This window comes from Colletotrichum truncatum (genome assembly GCF_014235925.2).
Source record: "Colletotrichum truncatum strain CMES1059 chromosome Unknown Contig_0008, whole genome shotgun sequence".
Lineage (NCBI taxonomy): Eukaryota > Fungi > Ascomycota > Sordariomycetes > Glomerellales > Glomerellaceae > Colletotrichum > Colletotrichum truncatum.
In genome coordinates, this window is record NW_027222405.1 from 2,113,376 (window position 1) to 2,132,465 (window position 19,090).

General features: G+C 52.6%; 3 protein-coding genes across 3 annotated transcripts; all 3 read right to left on the minus strand.

The window, feature by feature from the left end:
- Window positions 1-1,654: 1,654 nt before the first annotated feature.
- On the minus strand, window positions 1,655-3,886 carry CTRU02_212054 (C6 finger domain-containing protein; the record flags this gene model as incomplete). Its single annotated transcript, XM_036725118.1, has 3 exons — window positions 1,655-1,916; window positions 1,997-3,453; window positions 3,515-3,886. 3 exons carry the CDS (start codon window positions 3,884-3,886, stop codon window positions 1,655-1,657), a joined length of 2,091 nt encoding a protein of 696 aa, XP_036583283.1.
- A 6,054-nt stretch (window positions 3,887-9,940) lies between these two features.
- CTRU02_212055 (extracellular aldonolactonase) lies at window positions 9,941-11,354 on the minus strand (the record flags this gene model as incomplete). The annotated part of the gene is made up of 3 exons (XM_036725117.2): window positions 9,941-10,282; window positions 10,337-10,799; window positions 10,948-11,354. 3 exons carry the CDS (start codon window positions 11,352-11,354, stop codon window positions 9,941-9,943), a joined length of 1,212 nt encoding a protein of 403 aa, XP_036583282.2.
- Window positions 11,355-14,354: 3,000 nt separating this feature from the next.
- CTRU02_212056 (phosphatidylethanolamine n-methyltransferase) lies at window positions 14,355-17,403 on the minus strand (the record flags this gene model as incomplete). The annotated part of the gene is made up of 3 exons (XM_036725116.2): window positions 14,355-14,423; window positions 14,477-17,139; window positions 17,217-17,403. 3 exons carry the CDS (start codon window positions 17,401-17,403, stop codon window positions 14,355-14,357), a joined length of 2,919 nt encoding a protein of 972 aa, XP_036583281.2.
- Between the last annotated feature and the right edge of the window lie 1,687 nt (window positions 17,404-19,090).

Sequence of the window (19,090 nt, forward strand, 5' to 3'; positions counted from 1 at the left end):
GGACGCGTGACTGCTCTGTACACAAGAGGCCTTGTTGCATTTTATTCGACACGTAGCCCCCTTTTTCGCGTATGCAGCTCCTGCGTAGGTAACATAAAGGGAGCCAACAGGTTCGTAACTAGCTAGGTGCTCGGGGCTGCCCCCCAGTGCCTGCCGCCCCCCCTCCCCAGGTCTTATTGGAACGAAATTACTGAACTGCCTAAATCCAAGTATGGCAGGGCCTGCATTTTGGGCCTTCTAAAACAGGAAGATGGTGATAGTTTGATTTTCTGTGCATTTTCTAGAGATAGAAATTCAGACCCCATGCCTCACGCGTCCTGAACATCACAATTAGTACAGGGCGTCATCACAACTTCCGCGTTATAAGCCTGAACCGAACAACCTGATATTATCATCACCATTAATGTTTTGTCTACGCTTTCCAGAAGGCGTCCACGCTTGCGCCATGATATAAATCCGAGACCAACCGCAACAAGCATCCTTCGGTTGTTCTTGGCCATTGTGATAAAGTGACACACAGAGGGTTGTTTCAATCGACAGTGCTACGTTGTACAGGGATATCTTTTTTCTCTCTAAATGTTGACATGTTCATGGGAACCAAATCCAAGAAAGTTACAATGGAAGCAACCCATTTTTCAGGGAAGCCGAGTGCGCGGTCGAGACCACCATGACCGCCGTCACCCACAGCTAATTCAACCAAGATTTCCATCATGACTCCTTCATTGCCGAGGGTTGGGCCAGAAAAGATGATTGCCGGAAGAGGAGCCTGCTCAGCCTGCTGGCTGCCCTGACATGAGTTATCTTATAGTCATACATGGACCTAGACGAGAAACAGTCGTTGAAGAATTGAACTGCCTTCACAGCATCCTGTCTATGAGAAATGATAACAGAACACCCTCGCGTAGCTGTTCTCCTGCCCTTTCCCGGAGATGGCGGGGAGACTGTCTTGAAGCGGGTTGGCGTTGGATGGATTCATTGGTCAGATGGGCGAGCGCCGGAGCATCGGTCCGAATGCCGGTGAGACCACTATTACCCGCCAACCACGCCTCCCCAAATTAGCGGGCCTCCACCCGACCCTTCTCCAGGTGGTGCAACCCCAGACTGTTTCTGTACCCCAGATGTTTCTCTGCCGCCCATTGCCCGTGCTGTTGCAACGCCTGCACTTTGTACGCATCCTTCCCCAGTTCCAGAGCTGATGGGGAAGGCGGGGCGACGGTATCTCCACGAGGGCGGGATCGACCCGTTCGTTGTCACCAGCCATGGAACGCCCCGGTTGAGAGAGTCAACTCGAGCTTCCTTGGTAATGAGCTGATGCTGTGCCTATTCAGTGGTCGAGGCGTCTCTCATTTGGCTCCACCAGAAAACAAGTCTCCTGAAGCGCATGCCAAATACAAGGCCTACTAGGGTTTAAACCAAAAGTGGAAACAACATGGCCAGATATGACAATCCCGAGGGCGAGGTAGGGCGTGCCAAGGGTGGAGAAGCACAGGTGCCACGCAGTCAGCACCAAGGCAAACCACATGGAGTTGAGACACCTGTACGTCTGTCAGACGCAGGTTTGTATGCGTAGCATTCTTGGGCATGGACAGTGGTGTGTAGGCAGTTTCCTATGGAGCTGGATGCAATTCGAATAGGCGGCGGGCCGACATGGCTTTCAACCGCTCAAGTAGGCCCTCCTTCTGACTTCGGCCTCTTTGATGATTTCTGCCGCCAAACTGAGACTAGGCGCCAGGGTCGAATATCGCTCAATTTCCATAACCACGTCAGTGATGATCTGGTCAATAGTTTCCCGGTGAGGAACGAGGGTGAGGAGAATGCTGCTTAAAGAGGGTGACATAGTCGCACCCATAACCAACAAGGTCTGCGACACGATGGAGAGGGCCCCTTGCCACAGGTATGGCATATGCCCGGCATGACTGCGGCCAATTAGCACCAATTCATTGGAAACGGGTTACCATCACCCAAGCAGGTGGTGTGACCAATCGGTATTACTTACTGCGCGTTAATGTGCTCCAGTTGCCGTATGGAGGCTTCCAGGCACCTGTGGCAATTTTGTCTCACCGCGGGATCCAGCACAGCCTGCTCGTTGTCCAATACGGCCAAAATGTACGGGCGGTAGATGATTGTCCGGCAGGCGAAAAACCGTAGGCGTAGAACCGTCTGTACCGGATCTGAGATCGGAGTGCGGCCGAAAGGGAACTGCAACGGCTGGGGCAGGCTCTCGTACCACTGCGTCAACTGAAAGTCGAGTTCCGCCACCACCGGCTCCAGGCTGGTGGTAGAGGCCATGGAGTCTTTGGAGTAGATGAGCTGACTAACTCTGTTGAGGAGCCGCCTAAGGGCAATTTCGGCCAAGAAATACCACAGGTCGTCTCGTCCGATGGCTTCTTGTTCCTCGCCCTCAAAGCCACCTGGGAGGCCGACATTCTCTTCAAACTGAACGACACCCGAGTGTGGCAGATCCAGCTCGGCTAGTAAGTCGCTCTCGAATAAGAGCGAGTTCCAGTAGATGCGCTCAGTTAGCTCTCTTTGGTTTGGTGGGACTCTGTTGGGAGACATGAGCAAAAGCTGTAGTTTTGTGCTCGTGGTACATAGGAGGTTCCAGGCCTCGAGCGGTCGCACAAGGTAGAACAGATAGGCCGAAGCCAAAAGATGACACTGGGCTGCCAGGACGTTATTGGATGTCATCATGCCCGGAAGGAGGGCCCAGGCGGCGGTGAAGTATTGCAGTCCAGGAGCGTCCTCACCAGGAACAATCCTTGAAATACTTCCTCTGAGACTTGCCTGACCCAATGCCAACACAAGCAATACGATACAACTCTCGGCGCCTTCTCGGAAACCGTTGGAGAGCGCCGTGCGATAATGACTCCTCCAAGTGTATGGGTTAACACAAGCATACCAAACGTTCACTCGCTCAAAGTACGCCTCAATGTAGGCGGTCGTATTGGAGAGGTCGACACATGGGGTTTTTGTCAATGAGTGTAGAGGTTCGCGGGCCATTTCCAGCTGAAGCAGAATCTGTGGGTCGTAAGGCCGTGATACGAGATCGCGGATAAGAGGCCACTGTAGTAGGTGTAGGGCGGCATTCGTGTGTAGCTTGGGCATGGTTGATATGTTTGTAGGGTTGTTCCAAGTGCCCAAACCACCGTTGGGAATGATAGAGACAAAGTTGCCGGAGCTGGAAACTCCCATCATACTCTCACCGTTGAGCCCTGAACCGTTGCTGAGGGAGGGAGACTCTTGATTCATGGCCATGCCGCCGGGTTGCCCCGAGACCATGTTCATCTGCAGCAAGCTCTCGATACGGTTCAGGCGCTCTAGAATCAACTTGTCCCCGGCGTCCAGCTTGATGCCAGGCTCTCTGTAAATGCACTCGGCACCTAGCTCGGTGCAAAGCTTACATTTGGGCTTGGTTCCATCACAGCGAGACTTGCGGGAGCGACAAACCTCGCACTGCCGCGCTCGTTAGTAGGAATGCCCAGTTATACTTGGATTGGCAGCTGCGCTAACATACCGCAATGGTGGCTCTCCTTCGGGGGTAATCAACGCCAGCGTCTGTGTTTCTTCTCTTAAGCGGGTTCGAGCCCTCCTCCTCGCTGAGCGGCTTGTGTACGCCATTGGTCAAAGCATCAGGTCGGTTGTCGGAAGACTGAGACATGTTGCGGGCCTTTTGGGCGGAACCGATAATGCCATCTCTGCTGAAACTGGGCGTTCTCTGTGTCTTGAGTGAGGCAGGTGACTTTAGAGGGTGTACACCGTTTGTGATGGACGTCATTGAGGGCGAGGGGACCTCTATGTTGAAGTTGTCACGCGAAGGAACGGGAAACGATCTCCCCGTGGTACCGTTGGCCGAGTGGGGAGAGTCGCCCGTCGAGGACGGGGACATTGCCTGGGTTTGGAGATGTAGAAGTTGCGTTGAAGACGTGGTGGGCAGAGTTTGGTGCGCCGCGACAGCGCAGCACAAGAACCAGTCGAGTTGGGTCGGTGGAACGTCTAACGGGGGGAGAATACGACTGAGCGACAACGACTGAGCGGACAGGTGAGCGAGTGAGCAGACGGCAGCTCCAATAAAATGGCTTGTTATTCGGGGGTTGAGTGGTGGCGGCGAACTACTAGTGACGACCTGGTGCAATCGAGCGGCTTTTCTTTCTTCTTTAAATCGTCAGGACTCAACCTGGATTGGAAGACGTCAGGCCACGCTTGAGGCTATTGATGAATCTCTTCGCAGTTTCTTTGGGGAGAGGGGGAAACGACGGGGTGGAGGAGGGAGAAGGGGGATGCACGGCAGTGGAGCAGTTATTATGGGAGAAAAGGTTCTGAGAGAGAGGAAGGGAAATGCGGAGGATTACATATGGGCGCTGACTGGTGCGATGCCTGGTTGATTTAGGAGCACTAAAAGACATGACAGCAGCCAACGTACACACACACACACATATGGATGGAAGACCAGGTGTGGTGAGGTGGGAAGGCACAGAATAGTACAAGACTGCTGGTGCCGCCGTTCATGTCCAGGATGAGGGAGCTCTCTTTTGGTAGCTTCGTCTCGTTTGCCCCGGGCTTTAGACCCCCAGCGTGAGGGTCGTTGGGGCTATTGGTGCACCAGTGACAGGCGCAGTGCCTGTCCATCCGTGTTCCCAGCAGAAGGCGAGCAGGCTCAGGCCAGACCAGTCAGAACCGACGGCTGCGACGGGCATGGGACGAATTGGGGATGGGATGGCAGCATGAATGGGATGGGAGAGGATGGAAAATGGGGGACCAGCGGAAACGAGGGCACGCTAGAGGCTGTAGGCCCTGTCGCTTCCCCATTCTCCAGCCAAGACGAAGGAGGAGAGGGAGGGGGGTGCCTGGCACACAGCTTTGGTAAGTCGGGGTTGTGTGGGTGTGTGTAAGGGTACGCTGGGTGTGTGTGTGTGAGTTGAGCAAGTATGTACCGCAACCTCAGTAGAAGAAAATGCCTTCTACCGTATCCGAATGTATACCAACTAGTACTTTAATGTCTAATTTGTCCAAAGTCCCTGCCTCTGGGGCGTCTTCCCTCCTTCCTTGATCAATTTCGATCCGTTTTTGTAATGTTAATGGTGCGTGGGAGAGAAGACGAGCATCACATCCGAGGTCTTCCGACGAAAGAAAGGCAACTCCACGCCCAAAATTTTTACTAGTCACAAATGTACGGATACTTCTAAATTAGGCGAGATAGGGCAACAAACAGTTCGGGAAGAGACGAGGTCGTCGTCGCATTACCTTTGGGTTCGCCCAATTTCTTCAGAGGCAGCTCACATATTGATCGCTCGAGCTATTTTGTATCCGCAAAGGCGAGATGCTCATGTCGGCGAGTCGCTGGGAATGGGATTCGGTTGTCAGACGTCCACGAACAACGTCCCATGTGTGCCGTGTCGTGCAGCGCTAGGCGTCGTGTGCAATACAAAATTTCATGGGGAGGCAAGCCTCGAATCATACCGTCCTTGGTAGCGATCGGCCCTATCAATCTGGGGGAGGGTCCCCTAAACTGTGGACGGTTGGGCGGGGGAGGTGTGAGGGGGCTGGTAAGTTTGCAGTTGAAGGGAGTTGGGGTTGGAGTAGCCATGTTTCTGGGTCTCGGGCTTGTGACAGTTTGGATCCCATCTTTGAACCAGATTGCTTGTTAGCCATGCTGTCTGTGATGCTGCTTGCGAGAGAACCGTGGCTAGGCAGAGCTGATGCGATGCGATGCACAGCAGTGGGCCAGGTTAGAACCGAAAGAGGTGACGGAGCAGTCAAATGTGGTGATGGACAAGGAGAGCAAGAGAGACACTTCTGCAGGCCGTGACTGATGATGTGGGGACAATTTTGGCGCTACAAAAGGTACCTTATTTCCAGGAAGGCGGCATCTCGATTCGCATTTACGGCAGGCAAACTGACATTTTCAGGTGAGAGAGGTCTCCATTTACGAGGATGGGTTGGTGGGTTGACACAACCACCTCGCCCGAATCTGCAATCAGTCAGTCTTTCAGGTACAAGCTTCTCCCTCTCTGCGTCGCCTGCATTGTCGACATATCCGCTGCGATCGGGTTGGTGTAGAAACAGAGGATCTGGGGTTCAGCATGTCACTCTACTCACTCATCCCCCTCCTCCCCCTACTGCGAGGCGACTCTTTGAGGTCACACATCCACCACATCCACAGCACACACCCTTGGGTCTTTAATTTTCAGTGGTCCCAGCTCCGGGTCAAAGGAGCATAGGGAAGGGGGCGACAGTGCGGTGAGACCCTCAGAAGTGGCACATTCGCACTGTCCACAGCATCATCCGATGGGAAGAAACAATACAATGCCTTCCTCCCAAAGACGAAGGCAACCCATCGGTGCTCATGCCGGTTCGCTAATCTTGAATGACTTCTCCCGCTGCCCATCTATATTGTCCATGTGTAGTTTTCGGGCGTCGCAGTTTAAAAGCGTTTCAACGTCTCGTGATAATTTCCAGCTTTCCGCCCAACTTCGGCTAACCTGTGTACATCAAGGCGACAAAAAACTACAAGATAACCCCTCGGGTATGAGAGCTTGGTCATTTCGACTTCCAGAGTGCCTCTTGCTTCTCGTCCTGTACCTGCGTCAAGAATCCCACGGTTGCCATCTCTCCTTTCATTCTATACGTCGTTTGTGGATTCTGTAGCGCATCTAGTCAAGGCAATGTACATTGATATCCAACTTCATGCACCCCTTGAAGTCATGCGATCAGCCACCGCCATCTTCTCAACTCAGGGGCAGTCAACCCAACTGCCCCCTCTCCTCGTAGGATTTCTTCATTTTTGACATTAATGTGAACATACTCGGCATCAAATGACTCACCTTGACCCTCCCAACCCAATATGCGATGAGAGGGAATGCCCAGGACCTCAGGGTTGGACATCAACGGCAAGCAAGTTTACGGATTTCAGAGCCCATTTCTTTCGGCGGCTTCCTCCGTCTTACCCGCATGAAATTGACATTGACCTCCAACGGCCCGACTGTGAGGGGTTGTCATCAAAAACGTGGCAGCCCTGTCGGGATCCGTGCACTGTCTCACCAAAATAAAGAACAATCTTCAGACATTCTACTCCTCTACGCAACGGCTTTCGAACGGCCCGCCATTTATTTTTCAAGTCTCTGAATTGGTAACCGTGGGTGAGGTTATACGAGCCGACAACGGCCAACATACGTCTAAACTTCTTTGATTGCTTGATTTCACCATTGCCTGCCGGCGTGCCATCAGAGAGCAGCATCATTCAAACCAAGTCAATTACTCTGACGCTCCTGCCGCCAAATCTTGTTGACACAGTCCCCTGCTAGGGACGGTAGCCTTCGAACTTTTGCGGGGGGATCCCGGGGTCTGGTGGTACTTTGGGAAAGAATACAACGGAGGTTGATAAGATTGCCAACCTCCCCCATCGAGCCACTGGCCGCGACAACAGACACGATCCGGCCTCACTCCCATGCGTCTTGCTTCCATCGACCACGTAATTGCCGAGCCAGAAACCCCCGCCAACAGCAGAAGCTGCTGGCAAATCTACGCTTTACAACCTTGGCCTGCAGCCGTGGACCATATCAGCTTTTGTTGCTGCCCGCTTCATTGAGAAAGACAACTCGTCAAAGCTGGTGTTGCAATGGAGTGTCATCTCGCTCTGGCATACCCGCACACCCACGCCATCGACAATAGGAAACTGGGTTTCCAATCAATAACAGCTATCACCAAGCTTCGGCCCTGGTTCTGATACAAGCAATGGTTCAATGTATTTTTGCGAGCTGTTCCCCGCGAATCGAGGGTATGGGTGGACGGCCGCTCCCTCACACCATCCATCCGCCTACGGACATTGACAACCCCACAGCGTCGCTCTCCCGACCACCCGCATCTACGATCCTATTTGATACCAGATATCGCTCGCTCATATTTTCTTCTGCAGGTCGCTTGTTAGGGCGTTCTGTGCCGTGTCCCCCATAATCTCACCGCGACCATGGTGGTGAGCCATTGTTGGATCATTGCGGATCCTAGTTTCCAAGGTTCAAGGTGGCATCGAGCCATTCCTTTGCCCGCCCTGGAGGCCAGTTTCAATAACCCATGATCGATTCAGCCTAGAAGAAACCCGTATTCTGTTTTTCGAATTGCCAGCCGCGAACGGACCTTCGCGGGATGAGCGCCCGTAGCAGGGACGGCCCTAAGTGTTTGTGTAGTGCAAGTTCTGGCTGTGTACGTCGCTGATACTGATGGGACTAATTACAGTATGCATTTCCGCGGGAATCCTATCACAGCCTGGGAAGTTTTTTTTTTTTTTTTTTCCCTACCAATGGAGCTCGCTACGTAAAACCACTCTTCGGGTGGCGGCAAAGGTGTTGTTAATACTGATGTGAACGAACTTTCGTCAACAGGTAGTTCCCCATGAGCCGCAAATGCCGTTCAAGCATAATCTGGGAGCAGCCTCTTTGAGCAACCAAGCCTCTCTGGACTAGCCCACGTACCTGTTACATGCAATATCGCGGTCGGCAGTTGTGTTAAAGGTGGCGTTAACTGCTGTAGCATTCACCACCCTGCGAAAGCCTCGTTCTGCTCGCCTGAACCGGCTTTGGACATTGCTATGCAGCAGTCAACCACCGCTCGTTTCTCCATGCACCTCGACTGAACAGTTGCTCCGCGTATGAGGTCCTCAAATTTCCAAAGGTATGCTAGCCTACCCGGGGCCATCCTCGAATGTCCTCAACCTGAAAACACTGAACAGCCTACCATCTTGGATTCGTCAAGATGACGCTTCGTCCACGTGGTCCCCGTCTCGTCAACCATGGAGCCCCGCTCGTATCACGAGACCTACCATTTCGTAGTCCGTGTAAATAGGCATGGAGGCCTCGTGCCTTTATCCCGGGGCCTAGCCCAATCTTTGCTTCTTTCCCCTTAGACCATCCCGTCTGCGGCAGACCAGCGGGGTCTGGGCGTTGGCCGTAGCCAGTTTTGACATCTCGGTCGAACCCGAGCTCATGAGAAGGCCACTTTTCTTTGGGGCCCAGAACATGGTATTGGACTCTGCTTCAGCTCGCAAAACGAACCGTTACCAGCTACCGCTTTTGATCCCACATCCGCCCCCAAAACCAATCACACCCGATCCTAACGCTAACCCTACCCCTCTCGGTCCAAGGCCGTCAAGAGGCATAAGAGGGCTCTTTTACAACCTGAAAGAGAGAAGGATGGTATTCCTCTCAGAGGAAATGCTTAAAGCAATAATACCCCAGCATCCTCGACGGGGCTAAGTTCGGCTTTTTTCTTTTTTCTGTTTACTGTTGCGCTCGCTTCTCTTTTGGGCCGAGCTTAAAGCCACTTGTCGTGGTCAAAGGCAATCCATCGCGGCCGCATAAGCGAACAGTGAGATTGGGATGAACCAGTGGGTGTGTGTGTGTGTTTGCTGGTAGGTGGTTCGATAGTTGCAGCGCCACACCCATTACACACACACACACACACACACACACACACACACACACACACAGCGCATCTGTATCGTGTACCGTATCGCGTCCCAGCCGGGGGTGTTGGGTCTTCTCCAACTGAGGATTTCTTCTGCCCGCCCATCACTGCAACGTAGATCAGGACATATGTCAGCCCGGGGTCACGGGCTTTTCTGCGGAGAGCCGAATACGGCCGTTCCGCCTCCACGGCGACGCCCATCAGCACGATAGCGAGGATGATACCGCTCCCTCAAGGATTTTGTTTTGTTCATTGTATGTACCTCTACGTGGCCTAAAACTAGGGTGGATTGGTTCCTAAACACAGATGCTTTCTAAGAGGGTAATTTGCGTAAATGGCAAGGCCTCTCGAGGAAAACTAAAAGATAATGTGACATGAGAAGAAGGCGGGGCATGCTAGACGAAGAACTAACAACCGCCATACTAGTCTAGGGGTATCATGATCACTCTAATCCGTTCTAGTGGAAGATTTCGAGGAAGCAGTTCTACTCATCAAAAATAATAGCGTTGACCTCGCCCGCAACCTTGGCGCTCGCGATGATCTCTCCCAGTTTGCCTGAGGCGGCATCACGGCTGATGATGACAACGCGGCTGTCCGACTGCAATGCGACAGCGACGAGCGAGCCATCCTTGTTGACAGAGAACTGGCGGGGAATGCGGCCTCCGGCGGGGAACTTTTGCAGGAGGGTGAGCTCACCGGTCTGGGCGTTGATACTGAAGCTGTTGATAGAGTCAGAGGGGACCTGAGCGCCGTCCTTGGTGTCCGGGTTGGTGATGCTGAAAGCGCTGTCGTTGCGGGAGGAGATGGACAGGAACTTGCCATCGGACTGAATGACGGTCAGCAAAGAGAAAAGTGAAATGTTTGCAAGTGGTTATCTTACCGAGATCCAGATCTCGGCGCCACTGGCACCCGCAGGGGCAGAACCCCCAGCGCCGTACGTCGATACGCTGAAGACTTCTTTAAAACCGAGCGTCTTGTTCTCAAGGTAGGTGACCTCGTAGGTATTGACGGTGTTAGCCAGCTCGGTGATGAGGTACAGGTACGTCTTTCCCGCGGGGGTGACGAGAAACTCGATGTGACGGGGGCCGCTACCGGGGGGAGCCTTCAGGGGCTCGACGGCAGCGAGGTTCACGCCATCAACGGAGTAGACACGGACAAGGTCGGCTCCCAGATCGGGCGCCAGGACGAACTGGCCCTTGGGGTCGAGCAAGACCTCGTGAGGGTGAGGTGCTTCTTGTCTCGAGGGATTGGGGCCGGGGCCGGCCATGGTGAAACGCTCAGACTTCACAGGCGTGATAGCGGCCTTGTTCGAGACGTCGAACCAGCTCACGGAGGAGCCTCCACTGTGACATGTGTTAGACATGGCTAAGATGACATTTTGATGAGTGCAATGCGGTGGGGCAAGTCTAGAATCTGTGTGAATGTGCGGAAGGGATGATGTTGCATGTGAACCTAACGGGGCATGTCAATGAGATGGTTCGTGGGACGTACTACTGTGCAATAGCCAGGCCGTTGTTCTTCTCGCCAAACAGAACAGCACTGACAGGACCGACGGTGGTGTTGACCTTGGCCAGCTGCTCCAGCTTTCCGTCAGGACCGGTTGTGAAGGATGAGACGGAGCCGTGGTCGGTGGTAAGGCCCTCATCCGTGCAGTAGAGCCTCGAGTTAGACTTGTCAAGAGTCAGCCAAGACGGGCTGGGGCCGCAACCGTTGGAGGATGAGAGGGCCTGCAGGGTAGACTGCGTGGCGTTCTCGCCCGACAAGGTGAGATTGAGTGTGGTGATGTCTCCGCTGTAAGACGACGCAAACAGGATGGAGGCGGCGGCTGGAGCAGGTGCAGCCGCCAACGATGACAGCAGCAGCGGCACGAAGCCTGCAGGGAGCAAATCTCGCATCATGTCGGGTAGCAGGAGGATGACCTGGGGGACGAGGTTCGTAAACGAGCGGCTGTGATGATACGGTGGGAGAAAGGAGTAGCACAGAAGAAACAGTGCGAAAACAAGACACAGCAAAAAGAGTGAAATGGCGAGAAGGTCTGGCTTAAGCTCAGACGAGAGAAAGGGACGACGTAGTCTTGAGGAGCGAGAGGGCCCATATTCAGTAGCACTTGAACTGGAACAGCCAGGGTCGAGGACGGGCCCTCTCTCTGATTCTGTCAATGATTGTCCCATTGACGACAAACATTCTTGGTTCCCTTGTCTTCCGGTTCTTGCGTCGGAGTAGCCCACAGACAGCGGTTGCAGGGACTTTGAAACTGGGTCTCTGTTCCTGTTTCGGACGCCAATCGAGTGCCTAGTTCCTGGTCGTAACCTTAAATGCTTGTTCACTCTACCCAGTAGCTCAAATACTACGTAACAGGCTGGAAAGTGGCCGGCCTGGACAGACAGACGGCTCTTTACGGATACTGCTGTCGGAGTCGGAGTGAGAAGCGGACGCTGTTCGAATATTAGTCAATAGCCCTGCTCGAGGTTGAGGTTGGGTAGGGAAGCACCCTGTAAACGGCCAGGGGCAAAGCAGAAGTTGCCGAACCGCACGGTACCCTGTGGGCTACTGTGTGCACTCTGTCCAGACAAACTCCCATGTGTGCAATCAATCATGGCGGCACACAGCGAGCGATGTTAACCGCCATTGGTAATTTTTTTGGTTGGTACACGCAAGAAGGGGAACGGAATTTGAACATGCGTGACCTCTGAACCGCCGCAAACAATTCGTTGTCGGATGGAAGATGGTCGTCCGGTCCCCGCCCACCCACCAAAGCATTCGAAATGAGTGTCACACAAACAATGCAAAGGTGTGGTTCGGGTGGAGAAGGTTACCTTCAGCTTCTCCCGTGTGCCGTGTCTAATGCGGAGAATGTGGAGAAGAGAAGGAGGAGAAGTAGGAGGAGAGCCTGGAGGACAGAGGAACAAGCGGAGAGAGCGGAAGCAGATGAGGTCGACGAATCGGCATAGCCAGTTGATGCAGGCTTGTTCTGGAAGTAGCCCCATCTCCTGCCTCAACCACGTCCTGCGATTAGGTCATGCGTGCTCTCTTTTTCACTTTCCCTTTCTCTCCTTCCTTGACTGTTGCTTGGTCTGCGATGGGTCGTGGGGAACACCGAGATTTCTCAATTTGCGTTAATATATTTCCCCCAATCGAACCAACTGAACTTGACTGTCGCCCACTCAGTCATGCCGCCGAATAGTCACTGTAACGAAATCAAAACTAAACCCGCCATCCCCTATCACGTCCTGTAGAGGGTGTTGAAAATGTCTCAAGCTCAGACATTCTCAACTCCTGCTGCAGGGACACAATAGCCCAAGACCCCCTCCCCTTTTTTAATTTTAATTTTATTTTTATAAACCTGTGCGATTCAGTAGGCTGTCACACTCTTTGCAAGGGCACTAAATCAGGCCACGCAGTCATCACAGCATCACTAAAACAAGGGTTTCCGAGGCCCTGCCTCAACTGATGACGTTGCCAGCAATTGTAACATTCATTGCGCCTTCTGTCATCCCAAGAGAGAAGCCGGTAGTCAACTTTGCTATCCAGTCGTTTTGTCACTGTGCCTCTCCGACAGAGCCATCCAGTTCGCAACTTGCGTGCCATCCGGTGCAGTCAGACGACGCTCTGCAGAGTCCACTGTTGAGATACATTTGATGTAGAAAACCCTTGAACGTGACTACTCGTGGAAGCTCTGCCGGTCGCACCAGGCGTTCGCAGCTTCTGCTCAATAAGGTTCGTCTCTGCTTGCTCATTGTATGGTGGATCTACAGGGTACAGAAGCCTCGATTTAAGACAGGCTTCGGTTGATTTGAATGCCTGGAGCTACCATGTGTCGGTGAAACTGTCACATGCCGATGACTTCTCTCATTAGATGGCTCAATATGCATGGGCAGTTGGGCAACCCAACGCGTGTTGGCGCAACTGCATAGATGGCGTTGCAGTGCGTCACTTCACTGCGCCTTGGAAAGCTGCAGTAGCTGCATAAGAAGATGCCCAACTTGTCTGTGTGGCTGACATCTTCCCGCGTCGAGTTTTTGGCTGCCTCTGCCTCTGTTCACATCGCACGCTTGGGGCGTTGGAGGCAACAGGCCCTCCGGGGCAAGCGTTGGCTCGAGATTTGATGATCATCAAGCCGTGGTTGTGCCACAGACGGATCTTACTTCTCTCTCCCCACAGCCACTTTATCGCTCACATCCGCCCTATCTAGAAACGGGGGCAACGTTACGGTACAGTTGCCCTGCAAATCTATGGTGTCTACTTCGTATCTTGGAAAGCTTACTTTTGTAAACGCCACTGCCCTGCGTGGGAAATCCAGCCATTAAAATACCAGCGCCATAACTTTCCTACGGATGCAAGGCCCAACATAACAGCCGGACCCTAGAATCAACAACCAAGTCATTCCATCCCCAGGCTGCCACCCTCTCTTTGCCTAAAGTCAGGCACATCGAACCTGCACGGCGTTTGTTTTGCAGAAAGAGGGGTGTACATCTTTTAGGACGGCTGTTGCATGACTTACCTCAAGACATCGTGGACAACAGGAATTTGCAGCCGTTATTCCGTGCCGTGTCTAGTGGGGCCTACTCTGCTAGTCGGTGAGATTGTCAATTCAGGTACCACTACAGTGTACTGATGAAAGAAAATGCTGCAGTGCGTTGTGTTATTGATCTCAGGCTAACTCACGGACGCCATTCCCAACGCTTTCCCACACATCATCATTAGACAAGGTTCCAAATTGGGGCAGACTGATCGCTGTTCGGGTCAAAGAAATCCGACGTTTGAGGATCACTCAACCAAGCTCGTCGCGCTGTAATCAACCCGGTGTCTGACCATTCCATTTCTCCTCCCATTTTCTGGTAGTGTATGTGCAAGTTTGACGAGTGCACCTCGAATAGGCTTGGCGGTCGTATGCTTGCTCAGGCTTTCTCAAAGGAAGTTCCGGTAGGAGTGCTGTTTCCTCTAGACGCAGACATACTGTAAGGTGCCTGTTTTGCATGTTAACCCAGTTCAGTCTCCTAATATTACACCAAAGACTTACCAAAACCTGTTTTGCATTGCAAATCCTCCATGCCATTTTTTTCACGTTGCCGTCCGCAGGTACGATTGCCGGAGCAAACTCAATACCGAACATCTGATGAATGGCATAAACGATCCTCTTGGCGTACTTGCTATCTCTCTCGACGTGACCACCAAACGTCTCGTCAACCGTAGTGGGCGCAATGTCAGGGTCACGGTCACAGCAGTTCTGTACCAAAGGCAGTAAAGCTTCCTCAACGGCCTTCTCGTAAATGCCGTTGGCGTCCACCTCGACGTCTTCTTCGTCGAACTTGCCGATCCGAATCTCGAATGGCTGGGAGATGCTCATAACGTTGTGGCTGCCAGCGTGATGGTAGCGGAACTCAAACACACCTTGCGTCCACCACAACCGGTCACCCTCAAAGATGACTTCGCCTTCGACGAGGTCGGGCTCCGATGAATCTCTCTTCGGGACGGGACGGTCTGGAACCAAGATAGCTTTATCAGCGGTAGCAGCATCGTAGTTGCCCGGCGTGGTGGGTACCCATCGACCAAGGGATGAGACCTCCGTGACATCTCTGGAATGGTTATCGGTAACCATATAAAGACCGATCCAATCCTTGCTGTCATGCTTCACGGGAGCCCGCCACTTGACCTTTAATGGGGAACCATACTCAAAAATTTGAGTTTCCACGCTACGAGGGAATCGCGCCGTCACACTCTCCTTGCCTGTCGCCCGCTCATTGGCAGCCGAGATACTCGAAGGTGTGCCTTCCACAGTGAGAGAGTAGAACTTGGGGTTCAGTCCCGCAAGGTCAGGGGAAAGACGGGTGACAGTCAGGCGGGCGGGGTATTTGTTAAACAAAGCAGATGTGTCGCGGACAATGGTCTCGATGCCTGCGGCGAACTTGGGACGAGCTGCATCCAAAAATTCCTCAATGAATTGTGCTGTGCCATCGAGGACCTTGTCGACGCCCCTTTGCCAACCCTGAACGGGTGGTGGGAGGGAGCGCTTGATGAACTTGGTTAAACCTGCTTCTTGGCGCAAGCTTCTGCCGTAGATCTTCTGCATGTGTGGCTTTTCAATAAAGTTGATGAAACCCAGAGTGAGAATTTGACTGATCAACGCCATGACGAAGATGGCTCTGCTCCACGTTATGAGAGCAAGCCCCCACAATCCAGCGGTTCCAAAAATACGCTCGGGGTTGTTGAGGAAGCGATAGATGGACTTGTAAGTCAGCTTGGCTGTAGAATCATAGAAGAAGTCTCCAAAGAACCAGCCGAACTCCCCAAGGGAATCGTATACACTAACAGAGGTCCAGACCTGGAGAGCAATGAGGCCGGCGCCGACGACGTGCTTAAGGAGAACCCAGCCATAGGCCCAGTCTTCGGGTGGCGAGTACATCTTCCAACAGGCGGCCAAGAATGAGCTTGTGGACATGACCAAACTCAGATGATACATGCCTTTCCATTGATTCCACGACTCAGTATGGCTCTCGCCGTATTTGAGGAAGTGTCTTGTCCAGAACTTATTCTTTGATTGCCCGTAGAGGATGGCACCGAGGCCTAGGTGATACCATACACGCCAAAGGAGTGCATGCAACACAAAAATTGCTTGAAACAGAGGCGTTGAAGGGGTCACCAGCGTCAGAATTGCCAGGTAGAATCCAAGAAGAAAAACTGATGTGTCCGTGATGCGGAACAGGTCGAAATTGCCTAATCCGAGCATGTTGTGCACTTGAGGTGGGGCTTCCTTTGTAGCTGGGGCTTGTTCAACCAGAATCTCTTCGGAATCTGACGACGACTTAATAGCGACAATGTCTGACTTGTCGCCATTGTTCGTCGATACAGTCCGCTTCCTTGGTGCAGGTGGATTGTATGTCTTTTCAATGTGAGGATTCTCAACGATTACCAAGAAGGCAAATTGGGCGAGGTGGGCAATGATGGAAATGAAGAGCACTTCGTAACTCGCGGCCATCATGGAAATGCCATAGTAGCCGGCGTAGCCAATCGAGTACATGGGATGAGGGGCCATCTCGAACACGCCATCAAAGGTCAACTCTTGGTCGATGAGATAAAAGAAGTCTCCCCAGTACCAGGCATAGTCTTTCACAACTCGATGGGCGTCCAGCTTAACCCAAAGGTTAAAGAGGACCAGAAAAATACCGATAGACCATCGGCCCACACCGAGCAAGAAGCTCTCCCCCTCAGGGGTGTGGCCACAGACGATGGCAAACAGGCAGTAGGACACGAAGTCACACATCAAGATCAGATCGACGACACGGCGGAAGACGAGCCATGTGTTGTACTCCATAGGAGCCTTCTCGAACTCGTAGTCTTCAGGTATCTTTGCCTCGAGCTCCCGCTTAAGCATGTTATAGAGCCAGGGTCTTGGTTGCTTGCCCGAGCTAGGATGTTCAAAGAGTTTCCATCTCACAGCCCATGTCTCCAATCTGCGATGTTGGGATTGAATGGTGAGGAGGTAACCGATGCCGATATTATACGCCGCTCTCCAGAAAAGAAAGACAAGAGCAAACACCGGGCGCTTCCAGGTTCCTGGAATAAAATACGCAGCACCGATTTGCAAGGCCAGAATCGCCAGCACGAGTAAGTCGGACAGGTTCTTGGGCTGTCTTGGATCGAGCAACTGCGATACCATGTCATGGGTCGTAGGAACTGTGAACACTTATGGGAGGAAAAATGTCAGCCCCCACGCAAAACGACTAAAGATGCCGAACAAAAGACGCAACAATAAATCCTACCTGTGCCATCCGGGGTACGACCAAATGTCTTTTTGGGTTTCTGCTCGATATCTTCGGTGACGTCAGACTGGTCATCTTTGGAGATTGACGCATTCACTTCTTCGCTATCGCCAGACGACGAAGCACGTCTCTGACGCTGGCGAAGTGAACCAGCATCATTGGCAACGGGTTCGGTGGAGGAGCTCATTCTAGTAGAACGAGAATAGTTTGGTATGGAAAATGCCGACGTCCTGGGATTGTTCACACGCAGGGGGGTCGGTATGGTCGAAGTGCAAAAGTAATTCTGAGGCCCAGGCTGTCCATGAGCCGCCGGTTGTCCAAGTACAAATGAAGAGTCTGAAGGATCGTAAATGCTTGTGCGAAACAAAAAGGCGGCAGAGCGGGAAGAGACAAGTATATGTTGAAGGTTGGACATGGAACTACGACACAGCGGCCGGGGTCGGTTTCCAGTGGAAGACGACGGACAGGTTGACCCACTAAACCCAGTGGGTTTTTGGTAAAGTCGCCCGCCCGCCCGTCCCGCTGATTTTGGATCACATGTCACAGAGTAGCCTAAGTTTCCTTTTTCAATGTCAAAGAGACAATTGTTGAGACCAACCTCCCACCCAGTCCTCCGGTAGAGGTAAGGGTCTTTCAGCCTCGAGCACGACTCAGCAACCGTACAGCTTTCCAGAGGAGAACATAACCCAATCAAAGGGGTCTTCGGGGGATAGTCCGATCTACAGTAACCTAATCCGACACAACATGGCTCGACAAAAGGCAGGAAAGCTTGGTCCTCCAAATTAGCAACTTGTCCTCGAATGCTAAACTTACGTAGTAGGAGACGCAGCAGGTACAAATGTGTGTCTGAGACACACACGTGCAGTGTGACGCTGGTGCCCTGATCACCCTGGTAGGCTAAAAGATTGGTTGGGGAAAAAAAAACTCTTCACTGAGATTCCAGCGTGTTCCTTTCCCGCTGACGGTTTGGTGTTGCGCGGGATACTCACGCAATGTGCGAAGTACCTTCCTTACCATGCCAAGTCACACACCCCAATGCGGGGCAGCATGAGCAGCTTACCTAACCCAAGATGCTCTAGCTTTCTCGGGTGCACAGAACGCTCTAAGCGAGGGCCCTCGATATCTTGACACTTGGACCAGGCGCACAATGCGTCCTGCACGTGCTGATAAGATAGATGGTGGAGGGAGATGGTTGATCAGTGACTTTACCAGAAGTAGCTTACAACTGCATGAGTACAACAGCTGTCAAACCTAAACTTCAACCCCTGATTTTGAAATATTTTCAAAATCTGACTGGCAACCATGGCTACGCTTTGGGTAGATCCGATGGGTGTAACAACACTGAACCAGAATTTCCGTAGCAACGGCAACAAATAAGGCCCTAGACTGGTCTTTGAGCGGAGCCGGCCAGCATTTCGTAGACAGGGCCATGCCCGTCCCACCACGCGATGCAGAGCAGTAACATGAGCGCTTTTCATCAACATCCCTCCACTGCACTCACGCGTTTTCAAGCGCGCCACACGTTTAATTCGGTTGTCATGCCACCAAATCTTGCCCCAAAGACCGTTCATATGCCTAGCGACCGATCTGACGGAGCCCCTTCAAGTTCGGCATCCCTGGCCGGGATTCACACTCTCTTTCCGGGGTAGGCCGGCCGTTTGCATGAAATTCTAGAATGACAGCATCAAAACACACCCACTAGACACAAGGGCCCCTTCCTAGGTCAAATTTCTCATCAGGCGTGTTGTTTCTCAAGGTCACTTCGTTCTGTAATTGTATAAAGATGGCCAGAGAAGGCCCAAACCCTCTAGCCTAGCTCCTTTGCATGTGGTTTTGCTCACCCAAGTGTCACAACTGACCTCAATCCATTCGTT